This window comes from Alnus glutinosa, chromosome 5, assembly GCF_958979055.1.
Source record: "Alnus glutinosa chromosome 5, dhAlnGlut1.1, whole genome shotgun sequence".
Lineage (NCBI taxonomy): Eukaryota > Viridiplantae > Streptophyta > Magnoliopsida > Fagales > Betulaceae > Alnus > Alnus glutinosa.
Genome location: NC_084890.1, coordinates 4,502,069 through 4,529,603, shown reverse-complemented (window position 1 = coordinate 4,529,603; position 27,535 = coordinate 4,502,069). Strand labels below are relative to the sequence as shown.

Below are 27,535 nucleotides of genomic sequence, written 5' to 3'. Positions count from 1 at the left end.
TGGAAGGAAAATGCTAAAAATACAATTCTATTTAAATTATTGCATAACTTTAAGGTACAATGAGATGTGATTTATTGTGTGAGTTTCACCCTAATGTAGTTTGGGTTGTACAATAATTGGGGTGAGGTTGTTTGTGAATCAAGGCCCGCCGGTGAAATGGAAGAAAGTCAAATTCGTATGCCAAACATACACCAAAAGTACGTTGTCGTAATTCTCGGTTAAGTATCTTTGTGTGTCTGTCGACCGGGTTTTATATTGTCTTAAAATATGAGTATAATACTGTATAAATTTACTCCAACTCCATTTATTTAATTAAATAATAATTTCTCCCAATTTTGATACACCATATTTAAATAGGCAGATGATTCCAACTAATATAACCTATTTAATAAACAAGCCTAGTTGAATTGACTTAATCCTACACAACTCGCATAAACGGTTTAATTATCAAAACATTCAATTATTGAGCATGGAAATGTAATTTTATACAAAAATATTGGCATGATATATAATTTCTAATTATTGAACATGAAAATGAACTATACACCGAAGTTATATCTTTACCATTAAGAATGAATGAGACTAATGAAATTTTTTTGTCTTAGACTTTAGGGTTTTATTTTTTTCATCATGAAAATTGAAAGGATAATAGTTAAATTGAAAGTTAAAAGAACATTTCTAACCCCAAATATTCCAATAACAATAATAAGCATGAGCACTAATTAAAAAAAAAAAATTGTTAATTAAAAAGTGCAATAAAAATAATAATATTATCCCCCCAATAACCAAAATTAAAGATTTCAAATGATTTTAGGGTTGCTAAATTTGTTAAATAGGCCAAAACTTTCTAACCATTTCATACTTGGGTACCCAAAATAGCCGTGAAAAAAATTCATTAACAAATGTTATTAAAAAATAGATTGAAAGAGAACCAAAATTTGATCTATATAAAATAATTTTAATATGTGACAAGTAGTATCTAATGCTTTTTTTGTCGTTTAATTCGATCTACCCAACAGCGCGCCACTATAGGGCATAAATAAAAAATTGTTTGAAATTTAATGAATTCTTTTATAACGTACCTTTATGTCCTTTCTTTATTTGTTTATTTTTCATTATTATTATTAATATTTTTTGCTATTCTTTCCTCAGAGGTTTTGACAAAAGCTTTTTGAAATAAGTATAATGTAGTCATTAAAAAGATGTGTGACAATTAGAAGATGAATAGTTAAACATAAAACTTTATAAAGGAACCTTCTTAAGCTCAAATATTTAAATGACAATAATAAGCATTAACACTAAAGAAAAATTGTTAAATAGTGCATTAAAAATAAGAAAATTATCTCTTTGATGACCAAAATTTAACATTTTGAATGACTTTAAGGTGGCTAAAATTGTTAAATAGACAAAAACTTTCCAACAATTTCATACATGAGTGCATATACTTTTTATGAAAAAATCACCCATAGCACGGGTTATAGGCAGTATAGGTAATGGTGAATGGCAATCGAATAGACTCATGGGTCCAAGCCTGAAATCCAGTACACTCAACTCCTGTTGCATAGCCCTTTAAGCTGAATGGACCTCAAGTGAATTTCCCAAAGACTTGAATGAAGAATTCTTTTTACTTCCATTAAGCACTAGCGAGGATATAACTCACTGATTGAAGCCTCATTTGTTGAGGCTTGGAATGATTTGTCTGATGACATGTCTGATTCAACGGTGGTGTGCATAAAATATGCAGGCCGTGAGGGCACCAATAAAGTGATAGAATGACTATTAAGCATGAGAACGATGGAAGCCATGGTTGGTCTATCACTTACATTTTCTTGAACGCATAGCAATCATATATGGATGCATCGCATTTATTCAAAAGTTGAAATAGCTCTCAAGGTGGGATCGATAAGATTTGATGTTGTGCCTTCCCTCCAATTTCGCCATGCCTGCAAGAGAATTACATGGGCAAGACATAATATCACTATTAATTTTGCCACAATTATTGGCAAAAGGAAGATTTACCCAAAGATAATTAAGCATACTTACATATCTAAGAAGATCTTCTAAATTTTCCCCTATACGGAAATAACTATTTTTCTGCCCAAACACCATCTCTAGAACTAATACACCGAAGCTAAAGACATCAGATTTTATTGAAAAGTGTCCATGCATTGCGTATTCTGGAGCCATATATCCACTGCATGAGAACATTAGTAATAGCATTGTTATTTGAATGTCAATAGATATGTTACAAAATTTTTAATTGGTTTTTCATGTTTAGCTACTTAAGATAAACAAAATGAAAACCATTTAAAACAAGCCAAGTCAGCTGGTTTGAAATTATTGTGAAGAATAACATTACTCTTTGACAGATTCTCTTAATTGATTCTAGCTAGTTATAGGAGAATAAGACATTTGATAGGCTTCCTATCTTCCAACAAAACATAAGTTACTCATATGACAGATAATACGAAGCATGCAATCTAATTGTTAATTTTGTATTGATTTTGTTAGGATACTTACTAAGTTCCAACGATTCTTCTCGTATTTCCATGAGTTTGATCTAGCACAAACAATCTTGCCATGCCGAAATCCACAATTTTGGGATTCATCTCTGAATCTAATAAAACGTTGCTAGTTTTGAGATCACGATGAATAATACGAAATTGAGAATCTTCGTGAAGATAAAGAAGCCCTCGAGCAATGCCTACTATGATTTTGTAACGCTTCTCCCAATCCAGATGCAATCGTTTGATTGGATCTATATATTCATTCAAATTTATCAATCTATTGAACAATAAAGAGATATCCAATTGTGTTCAACAAGAAATTCAATCTAAAATAAAAACACATTATGAGTAGAATCCAATATTTAAGCAGAAGTATTTTAAACATACCAAAAAGAAAGTGATCGGGGCTTGCATTAGGCATGAGCTCATAGATGAGAAGCTTTTCATTTCCTTCCAAGCAAAAACCTAAGAGCCTAACTAAATTACGGTGTTGAAGCTTAGCCATTAGCAAGACCTCATTCTTAAATTCTTGATCACCTTGTCCGGAAACACTAGACAACCTTTTTACAGCTATTTCTTGTCCATTCGAGAGCATACCCTGAAGAAAAGCATATTGAATATATTATATGTAACCCTTAAGAATCCAAGATTAAAGAATGATATATTATATAATTATATGATATCCAATTAACTTGTAAACAGCACCAAATCCACCTTGTCCAAGCTTATTTGCATCTGAAAAATTCTTTGTAGCAACTCTAATTGTAGGAAAGTCGAATTGCAATGATTCAGCACTAATTATTTCATCCACAGCTTCACATGAGGAACAAGTCAATACATTTAAATTAGACATTGGCAAAATTTGTGCCTTGAAAATCAATTTAATATTTTTTATACCCAATATTGTGTAGAACTAACTTATGAATTAAGTAGCATATATATATAGTACTAATTGTCTGATTTGGTTTATTTTTATATTTTATAGAATTAAAATCCTTAGTATAAATAGGACGAGAAACCCATTAATTTTTAACTTACTATCAACTTTCTTCCTTCACTTTTTCACTCTTAAATGGATACAGAGGCAGATGCAGATTACTAAGACTACAAAAACAACCACCGCCACAACTATAAGATTATGTTTTCTTTTCCTATTAGGATTTGTTTCGTAAAATTTTTACTAAAACAAAAAATTTGAAAGTTTTTAATTTTTTAATATATTAATATTTTTTTTATTAAGAGGGACACATGTCACGTTTTTATTGTCCTGACATGGTAACCTAACGGTTTATGTTAAGTTTGTGGATGGAAAACGATTTGAGGGAGTAATTTGTAATTTTTGCTTATCACAAGGTCTTTACAATTATTTTTTATATCACATTGAGTGATTTGTAATTTAGGTCAACCACACGGACAAATAGTACAATTTTTCCTTAAATTGAATCGTAGAAAATGAATCGTTTGGGAATTGCGATTTTAACAAGTAGAAAATTACATTTTTAAATTGTAGGTAATGAAGAGATTTTTTTAAAACGCAAAATTTTAAAGGCTAACCTGCGATTTTGCCAAACGCTTAACTGCGTTTTTAAAAATCATTTTTTCAAATCGCACATTTTAAGGTATGTTTGGGATTGTGATCTCGTAGACAAAAGGTGCGATTTTAAACCAAATCCCAGAAAATAAATCGTTTGAGAATTGCATTTTTAAAAAATTGCGATTTCAAAATGAAAAAATCATTTTTTTCAAATAGCAGACATATGAGTGCTTTTTTGAAAAGGCAGAATTTTAAAAATTAACTTGCGATTTTAAATGCCAAACTACAATTTTACCATACACTTAACTGAATTTTTAATTATTTTTTAAAAAAAAAAAAAATCATCACATATTTTAAAATCGCAATTTTTGAATCATACTTTTTTTTGAATCCAAATCCAAACTAACCTTGATCTCTGAAATCCGGTGGATTGAGAAAGAATTCAGAAGTGGCGGAGGACAAGCCACGTACGAGGTCGAAACGTGAGGATTGGGATTTCCAGCACATTGCCGGAGAGTGAGATCCCAATCCGTGGACCACGGGCCCTACTTTCTTCGATAGAATATTTATTGAGAAATGATCCTTACACTCATTTCTCACAACAACTCCACAACAAGCTGATGTGGTTGGTAATATTTTATTATTATTTTTGTTTTCTTTTCTTTTTTTTTTTGTAAAAAAATAATAAAATATTACCAGCCACGTCAGTTTGTTGTGGAGCTATTGTGAGAAATGAGTGTAGGAATCATTTCTCATATTTATTTAGGCAGTAGGCATGTGCGCATTGAAACTTTACCGTAAATATAATGCGGCGTGGATAAGGTTAGCAAGTCAAAGTCGAGCTTTCACTTTATGGTTGCTATCACGGCCAGTCGAGCTCAATTACTCAAAGAGGAATGCTAGACTATAGACTACGATCCCACTCTAATTTATGGGTTTCGAGTCTCTAAATTTAAAAATCTATATATTTTTTAATTACATTCACGGCCAACCAAAACAAAAAAAAAAAAAAAAAAAAAAAAAAAAAAAGGAAAAAGAGAAAAAGGGAGAAGGGACGTACACATACGAGATATGTTATTTGCACAATTCTTATACAATAATTGCACAACAATTCTAATGTTTTCAGTTTCTTGATATATCACAATTGTTATGCAAAATTGTTGTGCATCTAACATATCTCAAAACAAACACATTTTTTATATCTATTCTCCTTCATTTATTTATTTTTTTTATGAGCATATATGTGCTTTTTTATTTATTTTTTTTTATTTCATTTAGTTGATATACCATAAACAAGAATCAATTTTTATTAAAAAACAAATTGAAAGTTGATAAACTATCAAAATAAACAAAACAAAATAAATATTAAATATGAATAAAAATATTGTAATATATAACATTACTCTTCACTAAATATCCCTCCTTTATTCCGCTCAACTTTCCTAAAAAAAATAAAATTGAATAAAATTAAAAAACTTGCATGCAAGCATAGTTGAATCGTACTGGGTCGTGACCTGGACTAAGTTATTGCCTTAGGACAATGGATTCAATCAACAAGTTGTCGGTTGAATTTATAGCTATGGTAATTAAATAATTTAACATTTCAAAGTATGCATTCTTAATTGTAGCTTCAACAAAACCCTAGCGCGGGTAGAGCTCAGTAATTGAAGCCTCATTTCTTGAGGCTTCGACGGAATTGCCTTTAGATCTTTCGTCTGACTTTGTAACCCACGTGCTTTGCATCCATCGAGATGTTGTTTCTAAGTCAATATTGCTGTGCATAAAAAATGCAGGCTGCGAGGGTACTTGGAGAGTGATGGAGTAGCTATTAAGCATAAGAATCACTGAAGCCATGGTTGGTCTGTCAGCTACATTTTCTTGAACACATAGTAGCCCAATGTGAATGCATCTCATAATTTCAGTTGTTGCGCCTAACATTATTGTAGGATCCACAATATTTGAAGCAGTTCCCTCTCTCCAATTTTTCCATGCCTACAATATATAATTTAGATGGGTAAATACAATATTAGGGAAAAAACAATTGTTAGAATTATGAGAATTCCTATGTGTTAATTTACCCGTGCCATAGTCATAGAATAAGAGAAATGTGCCCAAGTATGATTGTACTTACATAGCTTAGAAGATCCTCCACATTCTCTCCATTTCTGAAGCAATTGTTCTTCTGTCCGCTCACTATTTCCAACACTAATACACCGAAACTAAAGACATCAGACTTTACTGAGAATTGTCCATGCATTGCATACTCTGGAGCCATATATCCGCTACATGTCAACATCAATAATATTAGTTTAATTTGGATATGGTAATAGAGCTTTCCATACTTCAAAATTGTTAGTTTTCCTGGATTTTCGGGATGAGTTAAAAATTGGTTAGAACTTTGATATTGTTTCTTTGGCACAAAGTAAACATCATATCTCCCCTCCAAGGATACTTACTAGGTTCCAACAATTCTACTTGTATTTCCTTGAGTTTGATCCAATAAAAACAATCTTGCCATGCCAAAATCTGAAATTTTTGAGTTCATTTCTGCATCTAAAAGAATGTTGCTAGCCTTAAGATCACGATGAATAATACGAAGTCGAGAATCTTCATGAAGATAAAGAATTCCCCTAGCGATGCCTCCTATGATCTTGTAGCGCCTTTGCCAATCCAAATGTGCACGCTTGATTGGATCTATATTTCGAAGCATGTGATTCATGAAGTAAGATATGTGGAGGCAACCCAAAAGAAACCAACATAATCTAAGGGTAAAATAAAAGTGCAAACATACCAAAAAGGAAGTGATCGAGGCTTGTATTTGGCATAAACTCATATATCAAAAGCCTTTCATCTCTTTCCAAGCAAAAGCCTAGCAGCCTAACTAGATTACGATGTTGAAGCTTGGCAACTAATAGGACTTCATTTTTAAATTCTAAATCTCCTTGTCCGGAATTCTTCGATAATCTTTTTATGGCTATAACTTGTCCATCAGAAAGTCTACCCTGATAATATATAAGAACAAAGAGCATATGTAACTATCAAGAAAGTTGAAAATTAACATATTTTTTACTGATAAATGGTACCCTTCTCAATAAGATTATATTAAATCACCTTATAAACATCACCAAATCCACCTTGCCCGAGCTTATTTGCTTCAGAAAAGTTATCTGTAGCAACTCTGATAGTGCTGAAGTCAAATTGCAAGGATTCCACGCTTCTAATCTCATCATCTTCAGCAGCTTTACATGAGTAACAAGTCAACGCTTAAATGTATCAATTAAGTAGGTTAATTATTTAAGAAGAGTAACACAATTTAAATATTGCATACAACAGCAACGGGCTTTCCAATGCCAGTGATTGAAATAAAGTTTTTCAAATACCAAATGACACACTTGTGTACGCCTACTAAACGTAATATTTACTGTTAGCTTTATAGGAAGTCACTTCTGACAGATATTTCTAATTCAATGTAATTTAGGATTGAAATATAAGTATTTTCCAAATTATGTCACGTTATAAATATGCTAGAAAAACTTCACTCGTAATAGCAACGAAATCTTACTCCCAACATTGTGCCTATTACTTATCGAAGCACATATATGCACCTCTACGATATTGACGAGGCCTAATTTTTTGAATAATAAATAACAAAACCAAACTTTTACTTACTTTCAAGTTTCTCTCTTCTTGGCCTCCTCTTTACTCTGAAATATACGCAGAAGGAGATGACTAGTACCACAAAAGCAGCAATTGACACAATTATAATGATGATAGTCCTAGATGTGTTGCTCTCGCTACCTGCAAAAATAAAATATCTGTTCTCATTAGAAGATTCGTAAGGGTTGGGTTGGGATCTGGAGAAATAATCTTAGTAACATAAATAACTTTATGGACCAACTTCACTTAATCCTTTTAAATTATTGACACTTTTACAATTACTTTAAACTTTAAAAACTCTCAATTTAGTGTATTTATCTTTTTTAATTTCACATATCCATTAATGTTTTTCGTTAAATCCTGTCAAAATTTTTGAAATATTCTTTTTTTCAAAAAAAAAAAAAATAATAATAAAAAAAAAATTCCAAAGACTCATGTGTTGATATTCTTGCAAATTTCGTGAAATCCTGACCAACGCCAAATTCATAATTTTTTTTTTCTTAAAAAAAAAAAAGAGTTATATTGAGAATTTTGACATCCATTCGTTAGGATTTAACAGTAAATTCTGGCGAAATAATGAAATTAAAAAACATTGAAAGATAAATACACTAAAATTGAGAGTTTTTTAAGTACAGTTTTGGAGATAAATACAAATATGATGGAAGTTTAAAAGAAGTTGAAAGTGAAATTTTCGCTCGCTTTCAAGTATTTGGATGAATTAAACAAATACATTAACATAAGATCAAATTCCATTCAAATTCAAATTCTAGTACTGTGAACAACTGCATCTTATGACCCCATAATTTGTCATGTTATAAGCATAATGGCATATATATGTGGGTACCTTTTGTTGTATTGGTGTTGGTTAATGGTGGAGAAGGAGATTCTGGTGGTTCTCCTGGAGATGATGGTGGTGACGAAGCCGCTGTCGAGTTATAGAACTCGTAGGTCTCAAACCTGATATTACAGCTGGGACCAATGACTCTCCCACCTTGCTTACCACCACAACATTGTGGAATATCTTGAATAGCCCCAACTAAGCAATTGTTGCAATCTTGCTCAGACAAATCAGCTGTACACTGTACAAGTGCATATAATGTTTGAAAGTTCGGTGCGGTTGCGTTTCTTGCTGCAAACTTACGAAGAGGACCACCTGCTACAGCTTCACTTCTTAGGCTTTCCAACAAGGTCCTAAGATCATCGTTAAATTGATTCAAGTAATTGGCCGATACGTTATACGGGCTCCACATTCTGAATCCTGGAAGAGTTTCCACGACGCCGAAAATGGAGCGATTTGAGTATCGTAACATACAGTAGTCGAACCATCCAATTGCCTCCTTCTGAATGGGGCAGTGCTGCTTGAGAAGAGACGTAGATATATTGAGGCAACCACGGCAAACATCTGGATCAACATCTCCTCTGCAAAGTTCAATTGCAAATACCTGGTCCGAGTTTTGGCCATAAGAGGAATTGTAGAAGCCATGGTCAATTTCTGTGTTGGAGGAGAGGGAGGAGAGGAGGTGGTTGAGGTTTCTCTCATAGGTACTGTTGGCGGTGTAGTTTCCCTTGTCGTTTAAACAGTCATGATAAAGGAAGTCTGGCGTCTGCGCTACTGCTGGAGCAGTGAGTAAGAAGATGGCAGAGAGGAAGAAAAGTAATCTAGAGGAAACCATAATTGCCTTGCGTTCCGTGAAATGAGCCTTTAAGATTATATATTCATATACTTGCAATTTATGAAAAGAATAAGTGAACATAAATAATGTTTAATTAGCGTGCATATAATAGTAAAAAATTATGGCACTTTCTTTTAGTCTACGTTTGTCCATTCAACGCAGCTAGCTGCATACTTTAATATTTCTCCATTAATTGATCCACCAAGTTGTTTCGCATGCGTTGAATAATGAAAGCTTAATTTACCAGTTGATTGAGACAGAAGTGGTTGAGGAGAAGCCGCGTACGACGCGAAAACGTCAACGTACGACTTTCTTCGCGGCCAAACACTTGAAGCGGCGGTCCAGTATGCGTTTGCGGCGTTTCCTATTAGTGCGGTCAAGGGGGGTGCTGGTGGAATGGAAGAAAGTCAAATTCGTCTGCCAAACATACACCAAAAGTATGTTGTCGTAATTCTCGGTTAAGTATCTTCGTGTGTCTGTCGGGTTTTATATTGTCTTAAAACACGAGTATAAATTTACAACAATTCCATTTATTTAATTAAATAGATAAGTTCTCCCAATTTTGATATGCCATATTTAAATAGGCAGATAATTTTAACCCGTATAACCCATTTAATAAACAAGTCTTGTTGGATTGACTTAATCCTATACAACCCGTATAAACGGTTTAATTAACAAAATATTCAATTATTGAGTATGGAAATGCCATTTTATACAAAAATATCGGCATGATATATAATTTCTAATTATTGGACATGAAAATGAACTATACAACGGAAGTTATATCTTTACCACTAAGAATGAATGAGACTAATGAAATTTTTTTGTCTTAGACTTTAGGGTTTTACTTTTTTTAATGGTGAAAATTGAAAGAATAATAGTTAAATTGAAAGTTAAAAGAACATTTCTAACCCCAAATATTCCAATAACAATAACAAGCGTGAGCACTAATTAAAAAAAAATTGTCAATTAAAAAGTGCAATAAAAATAATAATATTACCTCCCCAATAACCAAAATTAAAGATTTCAAATGATTTTAGGGTTGCTAAATTTGTTAAATAGGCCAAAACTTTCTAACCATTTCATACTTGGGTACCCAAAATAGCGGTGAAAAAATTTCATTAACAAAGGTTATTAAAAAATAGATTGAAAAAGAACCAAAATTTGATATATATATATATATATATATAAAAAATAATTTTAAGGTGGCTTTTTTGTTGTTATATAAAAAATAATTTTAAGGTGGCTTCTTTGTTGTTTAATTCGATCTACCCAACAGTGCGCCACTAGGCTTGACAATTCGGGTTCACGGGTCGGGTTCGTGTCAACCCGCCTGACCCGATTACGCAAACGGGTCAAACACGAACCCAACCCGATTATTAATCGAGTTGAAACCCGTGACCCGAACACGACCTGATTATGAACCGGGTAACTCGAACACGACCCGATAAAAACGATTACTTAACGGGTTGTGTCAACCCGACAAGACCCGATTTTTTTGTGTACTAAAAGGAAGGGGCTACAACCCTACCCAGTAAACCACACAACCCCAACGGCCATTAATCCATTCCAGTGATTCCACCGAAACAATCAATGAGCTGGACCATGATAATTAGGTCTCGAAATTCCAAACTATAAATTACTATAAAAAAGAATTTGTATTAGCCAAATGATGGATCACTCAGTCAACTGACCTAATACGTGCTATGGGGCAATCCCCCCTCAGACCTTACACGGCCTTCCTCTACAGATTCCATTTCTCTTTGCCTCTCCACCAATCACGGGTCATCAATTTTTTTTGGGACTGCAGGGCAAGAGCGTCGGCAGTATGCACCGCCACCACAACCAGCCATGTCTACTACTGCACTACTATAGAAAGCTGCTCAAATGGACACCGCGTGAAGGTTGAAGCCGGTGAGGCGTCGTGGCTGCCGGCTGCGTGAACAGTGAAGTGGTGAATGAGTGGCTGAAGTCGGTCAGTCACTTTCAGAGTTTCAGTTTAAGAGTGAAGGCAGAAATGAGAGAGATTGAAAGTCTGAAATAGTGAAACTGAAAAGGGCGTGTGGCAATTAGAAGATGAATAGTTAAACATAAAACTTTATAATGGAACCTTCTTAAGCTCAAATATTTAAATGACAATAATAAGCATTAACACTAAAGAAAAATTGTTAAATAGTGCATTAAAAATAAGAATATTATCTCTCCGATGACCAAAATTTAACATTTTGAATGATTTTAAGGTGGCTAAAATAGTTAAATAGACCAAAACTTTCCAACAATTCCATACATGAGTGCATATACTTTTTATGAAAAAATTACCCATAGCACGGGTTATAGGCAGTATAGGTAATGGTGAATGGCAATCGAATAGACTCATGGGTCCAGGCCTGAAACCCAATACTCTCAACTCCTGTTGCATAGCCCTTTAAGCTGAATGGACCTCAAGTGAATTTCCCAAAGACTTGAACGAAGAATTCTTTTTACTTCCATCAAGCACTAGCGAGGATATAACTCACTGATTGAAGCCTCATTTGTTGAGGCTTGGAATGATTTGTCTGATGACATGTTTGATTCAACGGTGGTGTGCATAAAATATGCAGGCCGTGAGGGCACCAATAAAGTGATAGAATGACTATTAAGCATGAGAACGATGGAAGCCATGGTTGGTCTATCACCTACATTTTCTTGAACGCATAGCAATCCTATATGGATGCATTGCATTATTTCAGATGTTGCAATAGCTCTCAAGGTGGGATTGATAAGATTTGATGTTGTGCCTTCCCTCCAATTTCGCCATGCCTGCAAGAGAATTACATGGGCAAGACATAATATCACTATTAATTTTGCCACAATTATTGGCAAAAGGAAGATTTACCCAAAGATAATTAAGCGTACTTACATAGCTAAGAAGATCTTCTAAATTTTTCTCTATACGGAAATAACTATTTTTCTGCCCAGACACCATCTCTAGAACTAATACACCGAAGCTAAAGACAACAGATTTTATTGAAAAGTGTCCATGCATTGCGTATTCTGGAGCCATATATCAACTGCATGAGGACATCAGTAATAGCATTGTTATTTGAATGGCAATAGATATGTTACAAAATTTTTAATTGGTTTTTCATGTTTAGCTACTTAAGATAAACAAAATGAAAACCATTTAAAACAAGCCAAGTCAGCTGGTTTGAAATTAATGTGAAAAATAACATTACTCTTTGGCAAATTCTCTTAATTGATTCTAGCTAGTTATAGGAGAATAAGACATTTGATAGGCTTTCTATCTTCCAACAAAACATAAGTTACTCATATGACAGATAATACGAAGCATGCAATCTAATTGTTAATTTTGTATTGATTTTGTTAGGATACTTACTAAGTTCCAACGATTCTTCTCGTATTTCTATGAGTTTGATCTAGCACAAACAATCTTGCCATGCCAAAATCCGCAATTTTGGGATTCATCTCTGAATCTAGTAAAACGTTGCTAGTTTTGAGATCACGATGAATAATACGAAATTGAGAATTTTCGTGAAAATAAAGAAGCCCTCGAGCAATGCCTACTATGATTTTGTAACGCTTCTCCCAATCCAGATGCAAACGTTTGATTGGATCTATATATTCATTCAAATTTATCAATCTATTGAACAATAAAGAGATATCCAATTGTGTTCAACAAGAAATTCAATCTAAAATAAAAACACATTATGAGTAGAATCCAACATCTAAGCAAAAGTATTTTAAACATACCAAAAAGAAAGTAATCGAGGCTTGCATTAGGCATGAGCTCATAGATGAGAAGCTTTTCATTTCCTTCCAAGCAAAAACCTAAGAGCCTGACTAAATTACGGTGTTGAAGCTTAGCCATTAGCAAGACCTCATTCTTAAATTCTTGATCACCTTGTCCGGAAACACTAGACAACCTTTTTCACGGCTATTTCTTGTCCATTCGAGAGCATACCCTGAAGAAAAGCATATTGAATATATTATATGTAACCCTTAAGAATCCAAGATTAAAGAATGATTTATTATATAATTATATGATATCAAATTACCTTGTAAACAGCACCAAATCCACCTGGCCCAAGCTTATTTGCATCTGAAAAATTCTCTGTAGCAACTCTAATTGTAGCAAAGTCGAATTGCAATGATTCAGCACTAATTATTTCATCCACAACTTCACATGAGGAACAAGTTAATACATTTAAATTAGACATTGGCAAAATTTGTACCTTGAAAATCATTTTTATATATTATAGAATCAAAATCCTTAGTATAAATAGGACGAGAAACCCATTAATTTTTAACTTACTTTCAACTTTCTTCCTTCGCTTTTTCACTCTTAAATGGATACAGAGGTAGATACAGATTACTAAGACTACAAAAACAACGACCGCCACAACTATAATGATAGTTCGAGATGAGTTACTCTTCTTCCCTGCAAAGGCCACAAATCCGTCTCAATAAAGTATTCTGAATTTCAAATTTATCATAATTTGTAAATAGTTTTACAATCAGAAATTGTGCAGGTGTGAAACCAACCCCACCTTCGTCCTAAAAGAAAACCAAAGAAAAGCCGAAGGCATGAATATATATTTAAAAAATAGCCCACTTGGAGAAGTTGTCGTGTGAAATGATGACAACCTCTTTCTTTTCTTTTTTTTTCTTTTTTTTTTGGGTTATTTGCTATGTTCTAATCAAGATGGCACACCAGGAGGTTTGGTAATAAGTGAGAATATTGTAAAACCCATATGGTCAAGTGTTGGCCGGATGCATGGAGTATGTAGGAGAAAGTGATTCTTGTAAGTGAATTTTATCAAAATAAATCTCTTTTTATGAATCTTCCAAAATATGATCAAATATGATCACTTTGATCTCTTGTATAGTAAGAATTTAACGCATATGATTTTAAGTATTTCACATGATTTAAGCATATTATTAACTATATGTATAAAAGCTGTTAGACACCTTTCCTTACAAGTTGTGAATTGTACTTGAAGAGTACAGCGGTTTGTGTCAGCATCTCACTAATTATCATCCTGACAGAAAAGTTATTCAATTTAAAAGTGATGGCCGGTTGAACTTCAATACCATCATTGTTTTGACAAAACAATATCTATCAAACACGTGTTATATATCCGTCATACTTTTGACTACATTCATTGCCAAACAGTATATAATACATGTTTATGACGCATTTTGCATCCAATTTGATGATCAGGATAAGAGAAATGCTAAACGTGAGCCTTTTGTCTGTCTCATGTCTGTCTTTTTCCAGCGTGGCACTAACAACGAAGTTAAAAATTTTGAACTCAAATGGGAAAGACTCAAGATATTGAAATAATTTGCGCCATTAGCACATTTTCCCCCCAAATTTTCTCCCATTTCTCTTTTCCTCAAAAATCTCCTTCCCCATTTTCCGCTTTGCCCCCATTTTCCGGCCGAGGATATTCCCCTTTCCAGCGGCAACCAAGCTCCCTTATTTCCGGCCGATCTTCAGCTTTTCCGGCGCTTTGCCCCCATTTTCCGGCCGATCACTTCCCTTTTCCGGCGGCAACCGAGCTCCCCTATTTCCGGCAGAACGTTGCCCCCATTTTCTGGCCAATCTCATCCCCTTTCCGGCGGCGACCGAGCTCTCCTATTTCCGGCAGAACTTTGTCTCCATTTTTCGGCCCGATCTCCTGCCTTTTCCGACGGCGACCTCCCCTATTTCAGGCAGAATTCCCCCTTTTTCCGGCGCCGTCTCCACCACTGACCGAGCTCTCCACTTCTAGCGCCGATCGATCTTAGCCCGTCTCAACTTCCTTCTCAAAGAAGCTCTTCAGAGGTAAAATAACATCTCCTCTCCGTTACTATTTCCTCTTCATTTTTTTTCTTGGGTGTAAAAGTCCGTTGGTTTTGGCTCGTTGGTGCTTTTGAGAACAATCATTTCCTTCCCCATAAACAAAGGGGGTGCATTTCTAACATGATGTATATGGGGATTTGCTCATGGTTTTCTAAAACTGCCTGATGAGTTGAAAGCCCGGGTTGACAACTCATGCACCATCTGTTTAGTGCATAGAGCTAATCTGAGATTTATCTGATTATATATTGGTTATCATTTAGGCAAGGGCAAAACCCAAAGAAAATTGTGGAGGATGATTCACATTCCTTGAAGTTTTCAAGGATTCCAGAGGAGCCTCTTCTGGGCATTAAGAGATGAATTAAGAATTCTGCTTGGGAAAATTAGCCATGAAGTTTTAGGCTTTTATTTCTCTAAGACACCTACTAGTGTGGATTGTAAATTGTAAATTTAGAGAAACAAATTATTAGTTACCATTGTCTTATGATATGTTATATTTGAAATATATATATATATATATATCAACACAGAATTTTATTTTAGTAAGGTAGAATTACAAAATATTAAAGAGTGGAATTTTAAACAAGAAGCTAGGAAGTGTTGGAGGAGAGGGAGGAGAGGAGGTGGTTGAGGTTTCTCTCATAGGTACTGTTCGCGGTGTAGTTTCCATTGACGTTTAAACAGATATGATAAAGGAAGTCTGCCGTCTGCCCTACTGCTTGAGCAGTGAGTAAGAGAATGCTTTTTATTGAGAAGGATGAGCCAGTGGGTTAACCTTTAGGTTTGTCATTTGTGTTGCTCATTAATTACCTTCTGATCTACTTTAGCTTAGAAAAAGACTAGCAGGTTTTAAATATTTGAGTCTATCATCAAAGTTGATCAGTGCAATATTAGCTGGTCGGGGAATTGGCCAAGCATGTAAAAAAATTGCATTGAATATATTATATATAGTAATCCGATAAGTTTGATCGAGACAGAAGTGGACAAGCCACGATACCTAAACCTGATTTGTCTTCGCGCATTCTTTATTATTGTTACAAATGTGTTTCCCATTAATGCGGTGATCATTCCTAATAGGCTTATTAAATTAGTTTTTAACTACTTTGATAAGTCAAATTTGTTGAAAAGTCTTAAAGACTCTCTCCAACCGTTTTAGCAATTTGACCAAAAAAAATTTTGATGAGCGAAAAGTATTCATCAAATTTGATGAGTACTATTCGCTCATGAAACCATTAAAATACTATTATAAAATTTTCCTCTTTTTTTTTTTTTTTATTCATTCTTTAAATGGAATAATAATGGTGAATAGTCAAAATAGTAAGACCGAAAGGGATTCCTTAAAAAATTAACTTACAAAAGTAAAAAAAAAAAAAAAAAAAAAAAAAAAAAAAAATTGTTATTTTTAATTATTTTAGTGAGTAAAATTAGATAAGACAACTAAGAATGCTCATTTGACCCACCCAATCCTCACTCACATGTGTGTGGATCTCATCACTACAAAAAACTCTACAATTGGCCGCGTGTCTACAGTACCTGTTACTGTAGACACGCGTCCAATTAGCCACGTGTATACAGTACACGTGGCTAGAAGGGGGCGCACCACAGTTGGCCGCGTGTAATTAATTACACGCGGCCAACTGGACACGTGTATTTAATACACGTGGCCAATTGTTTTTATCAAATATATATTAATAAAAACAAATTTTATTAAGTTTTGTATATGGCTGCGTGTATTTCTTACACGCGTCCAAGTAGCCACGTGTATTAAATACACGTGGCTAATTGTTTTTATTATATATATATATATATATATATATATAATAGAATTGGCCGCGTGGCTTTTAGAATTTGCGAAGGTACGTAGCAGCAATATAATTCCCGCGCGCCACTGAACAAGAGTTTCAAATGAAAAAAAAAAAAAAAAAACGTTAAATATACATGTTCTCTCTCTCTCTCTGTATCGCTCTCTCTCTCTCTCTCTCTCGCTCTCACGGTGTGTTCTCTCTCTCTCTCTCTCTCGCTCTCTCTCTCTCTCTCTCTCTCGCTCTCCCTCTCTCTCTCTCGGTCTCTCGCTCTCTCTCTCTCTCTCTCTCTCTCTCCTCTGTATCGCTCTCTCTCTCTCTCTCTCTCTCTCTCTCTCTCTCTACTGAACTTGCTCGTACGTGTGTTTTCCTCTTCTTCTTTTTTTGTTTTTTGTTTTTTTTTTTTTTTTTTTCAGTTATTATATTTTTTTTCCTCTAAAAATAAAGAATTAAATTAAAAATACAATCAATTATTTAAAAAATAATTAAATACAGATTTAAATTAAATAAAAAATTTTTTTTTAAATTTTTTTTTTTAAAAAACATATTGCCACGTGTATAATAATACACGCGGCCAACAGTTGGCCGCGTGTATTAAAATACGCGCGGCCAACTGTTGGCCGGGCGTATTAAAATACACGCGGCTAATTGTGCAGTTAGTCTCAACCGGATCCACGGCGTGTATTTACGTGGCCACTTGCACGCGGCCAACAGTTCGCCACGTGTACAGTGACCGTACACGTGGTGAATTGCAAGTGGCGAAAAACAATTTTTTTTTTTGTAGTGCATGCATATGGGTCCCACACACACACACATTTAAGTTGAAGTTGTGTAGAAGTTGAGTGGGGATTACAAAAGGCAAGCATTTTCCTTTTTTATATAGATACTTGAAAAGAACTAGAAATTAACTAATGTAAAAGCTAAGGGGTTAAAGATTGAAAAGAAAATTATAACAAATTAGAATTAGGCAACTCAACAATAAGCACCGTACCACAGAAGATTAAGTGGACATAAATAATATTTGCTTATCCTTTTAACTCTCGTCAATCCGTTGGCAATTTAAAAATGTATATATTCGTATACTAGCAATTTATGAGAAGATTAAGTGGACAGAAATAATGTTTAATTACCACATATAATAGTAAAAAATTACGGTACTGTCTTTAGTCTTACCTACGCTGCCCATGTAACTTCTGTATACTTTAATATTTCTCCATTAACCAAGGTGTTTCGCATTTAAGGGTGTAAATGAATTGGGCAAATTGTAAGTTTACTTGAGATCGGCTCGAATAAACGCGATTCGTACGTGCTTAAATCAATTATTAAATGAGCTACTCGTGAACACGAAAATTAGGCTCGATTATTAAACGATGCAAACTCGTATAAAATCAGCTTGACTTGATTAAAACTCCTGAACCTGCTCGTATAATGACCGGCTCGTTTATTAAGGCTCGAGTCGTATATAAATTAATTTGTTAATATATAAGTTATTTTAATTAATGATATAGTATATTAATAAACAATATACTATATGTAAGCATAACTTAAATGAAGGGCTTCAAGAAGTGGTTGGATGAAAATAAATTGGGATGCAGCTCTTAATAGTCTATCAAGAAAAACTGGCATAGGGGTTGTTGTGAGGAATGAAGTAAGGGAGGTTGTTAGAGCACTGGCCAAACTCATCCCGATTGTAGAAGACCCAACAGCAGCAGAAGCTATAGCCGCATGGTATGCAATCTCTCTGTGTGTGGATCGTGGTTATCAACAAGTAGTGTTGGAGGGGGATTCAATGACTGTAGTTCCTGCTCTAAATCAGTCTTTTCCTAATTGGAGCTCTTACGGCCAGTTGATTAAAGATACAAAAGAGAAGGCTCAAATTTTGTATCGGGTGGAATTCAAATATGCAAGTCGAGCTGCAAATTATGCAGCCCATACATTAGCTAAGTGTGCTATTTCTTTTCAACTAGATGAATTGTGGATGGAGGAATGCCCTTCTTACATCCAGACTATTGTACTTGTTAAGCAAGTTTCATCTTTATGATTAATGAGAATCATTATTTCTTCAAAAAAAAGATAACAAATAACAATGGTCATTAGTCAATATATATTAATTGGTTATAATTTAGGGTTAAATACTTATTTGGTACTTGAGTTTTAGAAACTTTATTTTTGAGTACTTGAGTTTCAATTCGTATAGCAGATGATACCTCAATTTTGAAAAAATGTCAAATTAGTACCTCAATCAAGTTTTTTATCTAAAACTAACAGTCTGCCACGTGTCAACCTCAGAGGTTGACAAGTGACACTATATAAAAAAAATTAAAAATAAATTTTTTTAAAATATTAATAAAATTAAAACAAAAAATTGAAAAAAAAAATGAAAAAAAAAATGGTAGCTCCTTGGCCACCATGGAAGTGCCCGGCCACCCCCATGACAATGAGATGAAAACCAACCTCATTGCCCTCATTCATCTTTCGTTGAAAGCTCATGCCTCCTCTTCTGCCCAACCTCCACCAGTAACGTCAAAAGAGCCTCACACACTTGGGAGGCATCTGCTTCTGATGGGTCATCGTTCAATGATGAATACGCCATCCAAGCATGGTCTAATTTACGTTTCGGCCGCAAGACAATCGATCCGGAGACTTCTGCATCACGACATGTGACAAGCCCATCGCTCTTCTCACCGTACTTGATTTGCAGCAGCTAGGCACATGCAGCCATTGCAGTACCAAGGGCCAAATCACCTCCTCCAAGGGCCAAAACCGATTTTGAGGTGGCTTGCCACCCCATGGTGGCCAAGGAGGGTGGCTCAGCCACTCCCTTCTCTCTTTTTCAATTTTTTAATACATTTTAGGATTAAATACATTTTAGCCTCCTAAACTATCACCATTTCTCCGGATGGCACCCTAAACTACCAAAGTTTGAATTCCGGCCCCTCAAACTACCAACTGCTTATTTTTTTGTCCTTTCCGTCAGTTTGTGCTGTCATTTTAGATAGAAAATACACATGTGTGGTGCACGTGATGTTTAAGGACAAAAAATTTCGAAAATGCCCTCCACTTTCAACCTCCAAACAAATCCGCAAGACTTGCTCCACCTCGGAGTTGGCCGGACTCTCCGGCAACTCGAAACTCATCTTCCGACAAGTCGAAAACACTAGACCTGGCCGCCGATGATCTGGACGACCGGCCGGAAACCGATTCGGGATCCAAATACTCCCTATTGATGGACAAAAGCTGGTAGAAATCCTTCTCCAACCTATGCATAGCCATTTGCATCAAGTTCTAACCCCTGACAAGCTTCTCTGATACACATTGAAGCTTTGTTTTTCTCAGCCATCGTAGAAGGCACCAACCTAAAGCTCCTTGAGTTTCGCTTTTTTGTAATTTCCTAAGATGTTATTGGTTGGTAAAGTAGGTCTCCAGCCAGGTCTGAACCCATTGTGTATTTCTCGCTCAGGTCAGGGAGCTTCTTTCCCACCGGTTTCCCACAGTTCCCATCGCTGAAGTGCATGCGTACGCTTTCCAAGTTCCTGTTTCTCTCTTGATGACATGCTTGTTACGAAAATTTGTCGTAACAAAAGTACATGTGTCTTTTTGTTTTCATTTTAAAAAAAGATTTGATTTTTCCTTTTCCATTAGGATTATGTTTTCTTTACCTATTAGGATTTGTTTCGTAAAATTTTTATTAAAACGAACAAAATTTGAAAGTTATTAATTTTTTAATATATTAATATTTTTTTTATTAAGAGTGACATATGTTGCGTTTTTATTGTACTGAAGTGGTAACCTAACGGTTTCTGTTAAGTTTGTGGATGGAAAACGATTTCAGGAAGTAATTTGTAATTTTTGCCTACCACAAGGTCTTTACAATTATTTTTTATATCACATTGAGTGATTTTTAATTTAGGTCAACCACACAGACCAATAGTGCAATTTTTTCTTAAATTGAATCGTTTGAGAATTGCGATTTTAACAAGTAGAAAACTGCATTTTCAAATCGTAAGTAATAAAGTGATTTTTTGAAAACGCAGAATTTTAAAGGTTAACATGCGATTTTGCCAAACGCTTAACTGTATACGTTTTTAAAAATAATTTTTTCAAATCGCACATTTTAGGGTGCGTTTGGGATTGTAATCTCGTAGACAAAAGGTGCGATTTTAAACCAAATCGCAGAAAATAATTTGTTTGAGAATTGCATTTTTTTTAAATTTTGCGATTTCAAAATGAAAAAACTGTTTTTTCAAATAGCGTGCTTTTTTGAAAACGTAAAATTTTAAAGATTAACTTACAATTTTAAATGTCAAACTATAATTTTACCAAGAGCTTAATTGAATTTTTAAAAATTATTTTTTTAAATCATCACATATTTTAAAATCGTACTTTTTTTAAATCCAAATCCAAACTAACCTTGATCTCTGAAATCCGGTGGATTGAGACAGAATTCAGAAGTGGCGGAGGACAAGCCACGTACGAGGCCGAAACGTGAGGATTGGGATTTCCAGCCAATCCGTGGACCACGGACACTACTTTCTTCGATAGAATATTTGTTTAGGCAGTTGGCATGTGCACATTAACCAGCAGGTCCAGCACGGGTCAAGGGAAGGAAGACCAGTCAAAATATTCGTCTGCAAAACAGCAAAAGTTGCCGTGATTTTCCGTTAAAATGATATATATATATATATATATATATATATATATATATATATATATATATATATATATATATATATATATATATATATATATATATATATATATATATATATATATCTATATATATATAACATACTATTTGTAGGGTGGACGAGCAAATATATATTTTTAACTTCTTTTTCTTTTTCTTTTTTCTTTTTCTTTTTTCTATTTTTTTTAAGTGTTTGGCTGATATGAAAAATTAACAAATATTTTTTATATTTTCATTTAATTATATTAATCTATAAATATCAACCTAGAAATTATGTTTAATTGAGATATGCACGTATTGACTAACCATTCTTTAAAGCAATATATACTTGTCTGCATTTTAAATTGTCATTTGGCCGTAACTCTAAAATATTCTCTTGAAAACTCTTTTCATGTAAATCATACAAATTCAATAGTTGATTTTCAAAATGATTTTCAAAATGTAAAAATAAGAAAAAATAATAAAGCATTTCTCTTTATATATAGTATATGATTTTGCTATTTGGTTATTATTATTATTATTATTTGTTAAAAGGAATATTTATTTATTCCTTATCTATGTTTTTAACTTTTACAATTGGCAAGTAAGTGCAGTTTTATTTGAACATACTATTTGTCACAATTTTAGCTTTTAGGACCTTTAAAACGTCACTTGTCAAAATTTTAAAATGACATTGTTATATATTGTATAGGATATATGATATTATATATAGATACTATTTTCTTCTTTTTTTTTTTCTAAAGAAACACTTATTAGTAATTTAGGTGGCCATTTGTCGTAATTGTAAATTATTCCATTGAAGGTTTTTGCCTTCATATATATATATAAAAAAGGGAAAAAGTCTACACATCCCCTTAAACTATTACTTAATTAACAATGTATTTTCAAATTATCAAAATATTATCAATATACCCTCGAGGCCAGTAAAAAGATAAAATTGACCTCACAATATTTTCAATAAAATTTTATTTTTTCTTTTGAAAAAAAAAAACAAAAACTTTTTAATTTTTCTTTTAATTTTTTAATTTGGCCACCCTTAGTTTTATGTATATTTTTTTTTTATTTTTAATTATTGTTATTTTTTATTTTATGAAATGTATTTTTTTCATTGAAAAAAAATGTTGATAACTTTTAATAATTTAAGTGAAATTGTCCAAATTAAAAATTTAAAGAATAATTTGATGAGTATTGAAACTTTACCGTATATATAATGTGGCGTGGATAAGGTTAGCAAGTCAAGAGTCTCTACAGATCGCTTTAAATACAGAAGCAATAATTGAAGATGATACTTTCACTTTTTGGTTGCTATCACTGTCAGTCGAGCTCAACTACTCCCAGAGGAATGCCATACTATAGACTACTATCCCACTCAAATTTATGGGTTTCGAATCTCTAAATTTAAAAATTCATGTATTTTTTAATTACATTCACAGCCAATCAAAAGAAAAAGAAAAAGGGAGAAGGGGTGTGTGACACAAATGAGATATATTATTTGTACAATTTTTATATAATAATTACACAATAATTTTGATGTGTCTATTTTCTAAACACATTACGATTGCTGTGCAATTATTATGCAAAATTGTTATGCAGCTAACATATCTCTACATAAACACATTCTATATATCTGTTCTGCTTTATTTATTTATTTTTTTTATGAGCATATATGTGCTTTTTTATTTTATTTTTATCTCATTTTTTTGATATACCATAAACAAGAATCAATTTTTATTTAAAAAACAAATAGAAAGTTGATAAACTATCAAAATAAACAAAATAAATATGAATAAAAATATAGTATATAACATTACTCTTTCACCAAATATCCCTCCTTTATTCCCCTCAACTTTTCTAAAAAAATAAAATTAAATTAAAAAACTTGCAAGTATAGTTAAATCGTACTAGGTCGTAACATGAACTAAGTTAATTATTGTCTTAGGACAATGGATTTAATCAACAAGTTGTCCGTTGAATTTATAGCTATAATAATTAAATAGTTCAACATTTCAAAATATGCATTCTTAATTGTAGCTTTCACAAAACTTTAGCGCGGGTAGAGCTCAGTAATTGAAGCTTCATTTACTGAGGCTTCGACGGAGTCGCCTTTAGATCTTTCATCTGACTTTGTAACCCATGTGCTTTGCATCCATAGAGGTGTTGTCTCTGAGTCAAAGTTGCTGTGCATAAAAAACGCAGGCTGCGAAGGTACTTGGAGAGTGATAGAGTAGCTAGTAAGCATAAGAATTACTGAAGCCATGGTTGGTCTGTCAGCTACATTTTCTTGAACACATAGTAACCCAATGTGGATGCATCTCATAATTTCAGTTGTTGCGCCTAGCCTTATTGTAGGATCCACAATATTTGAAGTAGTTCCCTCTCTCCAATTTTTCCATGCCTACAATATATAATTTAGATGGGTAGATACAATATCAGGAATAAAAAAAATAATAAAAAAATAATAAAAAAAAAAACCTGTTAGAATTATGATAATTCCTTTGTGTTAATTTACCGGTGCCCAAGTATGATTGTACTTACATAGCTTAGAAGATCCTCCACATTCTCTCCATTTCTGAAGCAATTATTCTTCTGTCCACTCACTATTTCCAACATTAATACACCGAAACTAAAGACGTCAGACTTTACTGAGAATTGTCCGTGCATTGCATACTCTGGAGCCATATATCCGCTACATGTCAACATCAATAATATTAGTTTAATTTGGATATGGTAATAAAGCTTTCCATACTTCAAAATTGTTAGTTTTCTTGGATTTTCAGAATGAGTTAAAGCTTGGTTAAAACTTTGATATTGTTTATTTGGCACAAAGTAAACATCATATCTCCCCTCCAAGGATACTTACTAGGTTCCAACAATTTTACTTGTATTTCCTTGAGTTTGATCCAAGAAAAACAATCTTGCCATGCCAAAATCTGAAATTTTCGGGTTCATTTCTGCATCTAAAAGAATGTTGCTAGCCTTAAGATCACGATGAATAATACGAAGTCGAGAATCTTCATGAAGATAAAGAATTCCCCGAGCAATGCCTCCTATGATCTTGTAGCGCCTTTGCCAATCCAAATGTGCACGCTTGATTGGATCTAAATCTCAAAGCAAGTATGTGATTCATGAAGTAAGATATGTGGAGGCAACCCAAAAGAAATATAACCAACATAATCTAAGGTTAAAATTAAAGTGCAAAACATACCAAAAAGAAAGTGATCGAGGCTTGTATTTGGCATAAACTCATATATCAAGAGCCTTTCATCTCTTTCAAAGCAAAAACCTAAGAGTCTAACTAGATTACGGTGTTGAAGCTTGGCAACTAATAGGACCTCATTTTTAAATTCTAAATCTCCTTGTCCGGAATTCTTCGATAATCTTTTTATAGCTATAATTTGTCCATCAGAAAGCCTACCCTGTTAATATAAAACAACAAAGAACATATGTAACTATCAAGGAAGTTGAAAATTAACATGTTTTTACTGATAAATGGTACCCTTGTCCATAAGATTATATTAAATCACCTTGTAAACAGCACCAAATCCACCTTGTCCGAGCTTATTCGCTTCAGAAAAGTTATCTGTTGCAACTCTGATAATGCTGAAGTCGAATTGCAAGGATTCCACGCTACTAATCGCATCATCTTCAACAGCTTTACATGAGGAACAAGTCAACGCTTAAATGAATCAATTAAGTAGGTTAATTATTTAAGAAGAGTAAAACAATTTAAATATTGCATACAACAGCAACGGGCTTTCCAATACCAGTGATTGAAATAAAGTTTTTCAAATACCTAATGACACACTTGTGTCTACTAAATGTAATATTTACTGTTAGCTTTATAGGAAGTCACTTATGAAAGAAATTTCTAATTCAATCTACTTGAGGTGAGCAGATTGATATATAAGTATTTTCCAAATTATGTCACGTTATATATATGCTAGGAAAACTTTACTCGTAATAGCAACGAAATCTTACTCCCAACATTGTGCCTATTACTTATCGAAGCACATGCACCTCTACGATATTCACGAGGCCTATTTTTTTTTGAATAATAAATAACAAAACCAAACTTTTACTTACTTTCAACTTTCTCTCTTCTTGGCTTCCCCTTTACTCTGAAATATACGCAGAAGCTGATGACTAGTACCACAAAAGCAGCAATTGGCACAATTATAATGATGATAGTTCTAGATGTGTTTGTCTCGCTACCTGCAAAAAAAAAAAATCTGTTCTCATTAGAAGATTCTTAAGGGTTGGCTTCGGATCTGGAGAATTAATCTTAGTAGAAATTATTTGGATGAATTAAACAAATACATTAACATAAGATCAAACATCATTCAGATTCTAATGAGTGGATAAGATAGCCCAATTGTTCAAGTGTGAACAACTGCATCTTATAACAATAGCATAATGGCATGGGTACCGTACCTTTTGTTGTATTGGTGTTGGTCAATGGTGGAGGAGGAGATACTGGTGGTGCTACTGGAGACGATGGGGGTGACGCAGCCGCTGTCAAGGTATAGAACTGGTAGACCTCAAATCTCATACTACAGCTGGGACTAATGACTCTCCCACCCTGCTTCCCATCACAACAGGTTGGAATACCTTGGAAAGTCCCAGCTAAACAATTGTTGCATTCTAGCTCAGACAAATCAGGTGTGCACTGCACAAGTGCATATAATGTTTGAAAGTTTGGTGCCGTTGCGTTTCCTGCTGCAAACTTACGAAGAGAACCACCTGCTACAGCTTCACTTCTTAGGCTTTCCAACAATTTCCTAAGATCATCTTTGAATTGATCGTAATTTGCCGATACGTTGTTCGTGTTCCACATATAGAAACTTGGACTAGTTTCCTCCACGCCTAAAATGGAGCGATTTGAGTATCGTAACATACAGTTGTCGAACCATCCAATTGCCTCCTTCTGATTGGGGCAGTGCTGCTTGAGAAGAGACGTAGATATATTGAGGCAACCACGGCAATCATCTAGGTTAATATCTCCTCTGCAAAGTCCAATTGCAGATACTTGGTCAGGGTTTTGGCCATAAGAGGAATTGTAGAAGCCATAGTCAATTTCTGTGTTGGAGGAGAGGGAGGAGAGGAGGTGGTTGAGGTTTCTCTCATATGTACTGTTGGCGGTGTAGTTTCCATTGTTGTCTATACAGAAATGATAAAGGAAGTCTGTCGCTTGTGCTACTGCTTGAGCAGTGAGTAATAAGATGGCAGAGAGGAAGAAAAGTAATCTTGAGGAAACCATTGCTTTGTGTTCCGTGAAATGAGCCTCTAAGATTATTTACAAAGAAAATAATATTGGTGAAGATTATTATTGAATTGAAATATTCAACCTTTTCTTTTTTCCTTCTCGATCTATTGATTCTATTTCTTCGAAATTGTCTGTAGTCTTTAAAGCTGTTGGTGCAATTTCAGACTAAAGTAAAAGAAGATCGAGTTAGGTTGGCGACCTGATCAAACTTTTTAGTAGTTTATTTTTGTTTTTTATATATGTTTATGTTTTTGGTGTTTTGACTGATATAAAGGTAAAAATAAGTTTGATTTTTTTTGTTTAAAGTTATTTATTAATGCTTTTAATTTCTTTTGCTAAAAAAAAATTGCCCCTTATTTATTAGTTATTCTTAACATATAGAAATTCCTAATCAAAACCTTATTTCCAAGAAATGATGTTATAAAGCTTATAGTTAATTTACGTTAAGTTTGATTTTTTAGATGTACAGTTTTTTGGTAGACTAACCATCAAGCACAACTTCTTCTTTTTTTATCGAAAGATATAAGTATTTTATTGATAAAAGATTACGAGCATAAAACTCTTATTTCA

The 27,535-nt window shown here is 33.7% G+C and overlaps 4 protein-coding genes and 1 pseudogene across 4 annotated transcripts; all 5 read right to left on the bottom strand.

The window, feature by feature from the left end:
* Positions 1 to 1,299: 1,299 nt before the first annotated feature.
* LOC133867931 (cysteine-rich receptor-like protein kinase 10) lies at positions 1,300 to 3,126 on the bottom strand. Its single transcript, XM_062304713.1, has 3 exons — positions 2,895 to 3,126; positions 2,521 to 2,758; positions 1,300 to 2,194 (listed from the first exon to the last, which is right to left on the bottom strand). Exons 1-3 carry the CDS (start codon positions 3,100 to 3,102, stop codon positions 1,870 to 1,872), a joined length of 771 nt encoding a protein of 256 aa, XP_062160697.1. The 5' UTR covers positions 3,103 to 3,126; the 3' UTR covers positions 1,300 to 1,869.
* A 2,338-nt stretch (positions 3,127 to 5,464) lies between these two features.
* Positions 5,465 to 9,371, bottom strand: LOC133867920 (cysteine-rich receptor-like protein kinase 44). The gene is made up of 7 exons (XM_062304705.1): positions 8,543 to 9,371; positions 7,711 to 7,839; positions 7,153 to 7,280; positions 6,833 to 7,043; positions 6,498 to 6,735; positions 6,173 to 6,323; positions 5,465 to 6,033 (listed from the first exon to the last, which is right to left on the bottom strand). The coding sequence occupies exons 1-7, from the start codon at positions 9,369 to 9,371 to the stop codon at positions 5,683 to 5,685; spliced, it is 2,037 nt and encodes a 678-aa protein (XP_062160689.1). The 3' UTR covers positions 5,465 to 5,682.
* A 2,283-nt stretch (positions 9,372 to 11,654) lies between these two features.
* Positions 11,655 to 13,594, bottom strand: LOC133867932 (cysteine-rich receptor-like protein kinase 10; annotated as a pseudogene).
* Positions 11,868 to 12,396, bottom strand: LOC133868837 (cysteine-rich receptor-like protein kinase 26). Its single transcript, XM_062305856.1, has 2 exons — positions 12,271 to 12,396; positions 11,868 to 12,170 (listed from the first exon to the last, which is right to left on the bottom strand). Exons 1-2 carry the CDS (start codon positions 12,394 to 12,396, stop codon positions 11,868 to 11,870), a joined length of 429 nt encoding a protein of 142 aa, XP_062161840.1.
* A 10,017-nt stretch (positions 13,595 to 23,611) lies between the features above and the next one.
* Positions 23,612 to 26,977, bottom strand: LOC133867922 (cysteine-rich receptor-like protein kinase 44). The gene is made up of 7 exons (XM_062304707.1): positions 26,134 to 26,977; positions 25,786 to 25,914; positions 25,227 to 25,354; positions 24,908 to 25,118; positions 24,563 to 24,800; positions 24,238 to 24,388; positions 23,612 to 24,097 (listed from the first exon to the last, which is right to left on the bottom strand). Exons 1-7 carry the CDS (start codon positions 26,957 to 26,959, stop codon positions 23,747 to 23,749), a joined length of 2,034 nt encoding a protein of 677 aa, XP_062160691.1. The 5' UTR covers positions 26,960 to 26,977; the 3' UTR covers positions 23,612 to 23,746.
* Between the last annotated feature and the right edge of the window lie 558 nt (positions 26,978 to 27,535).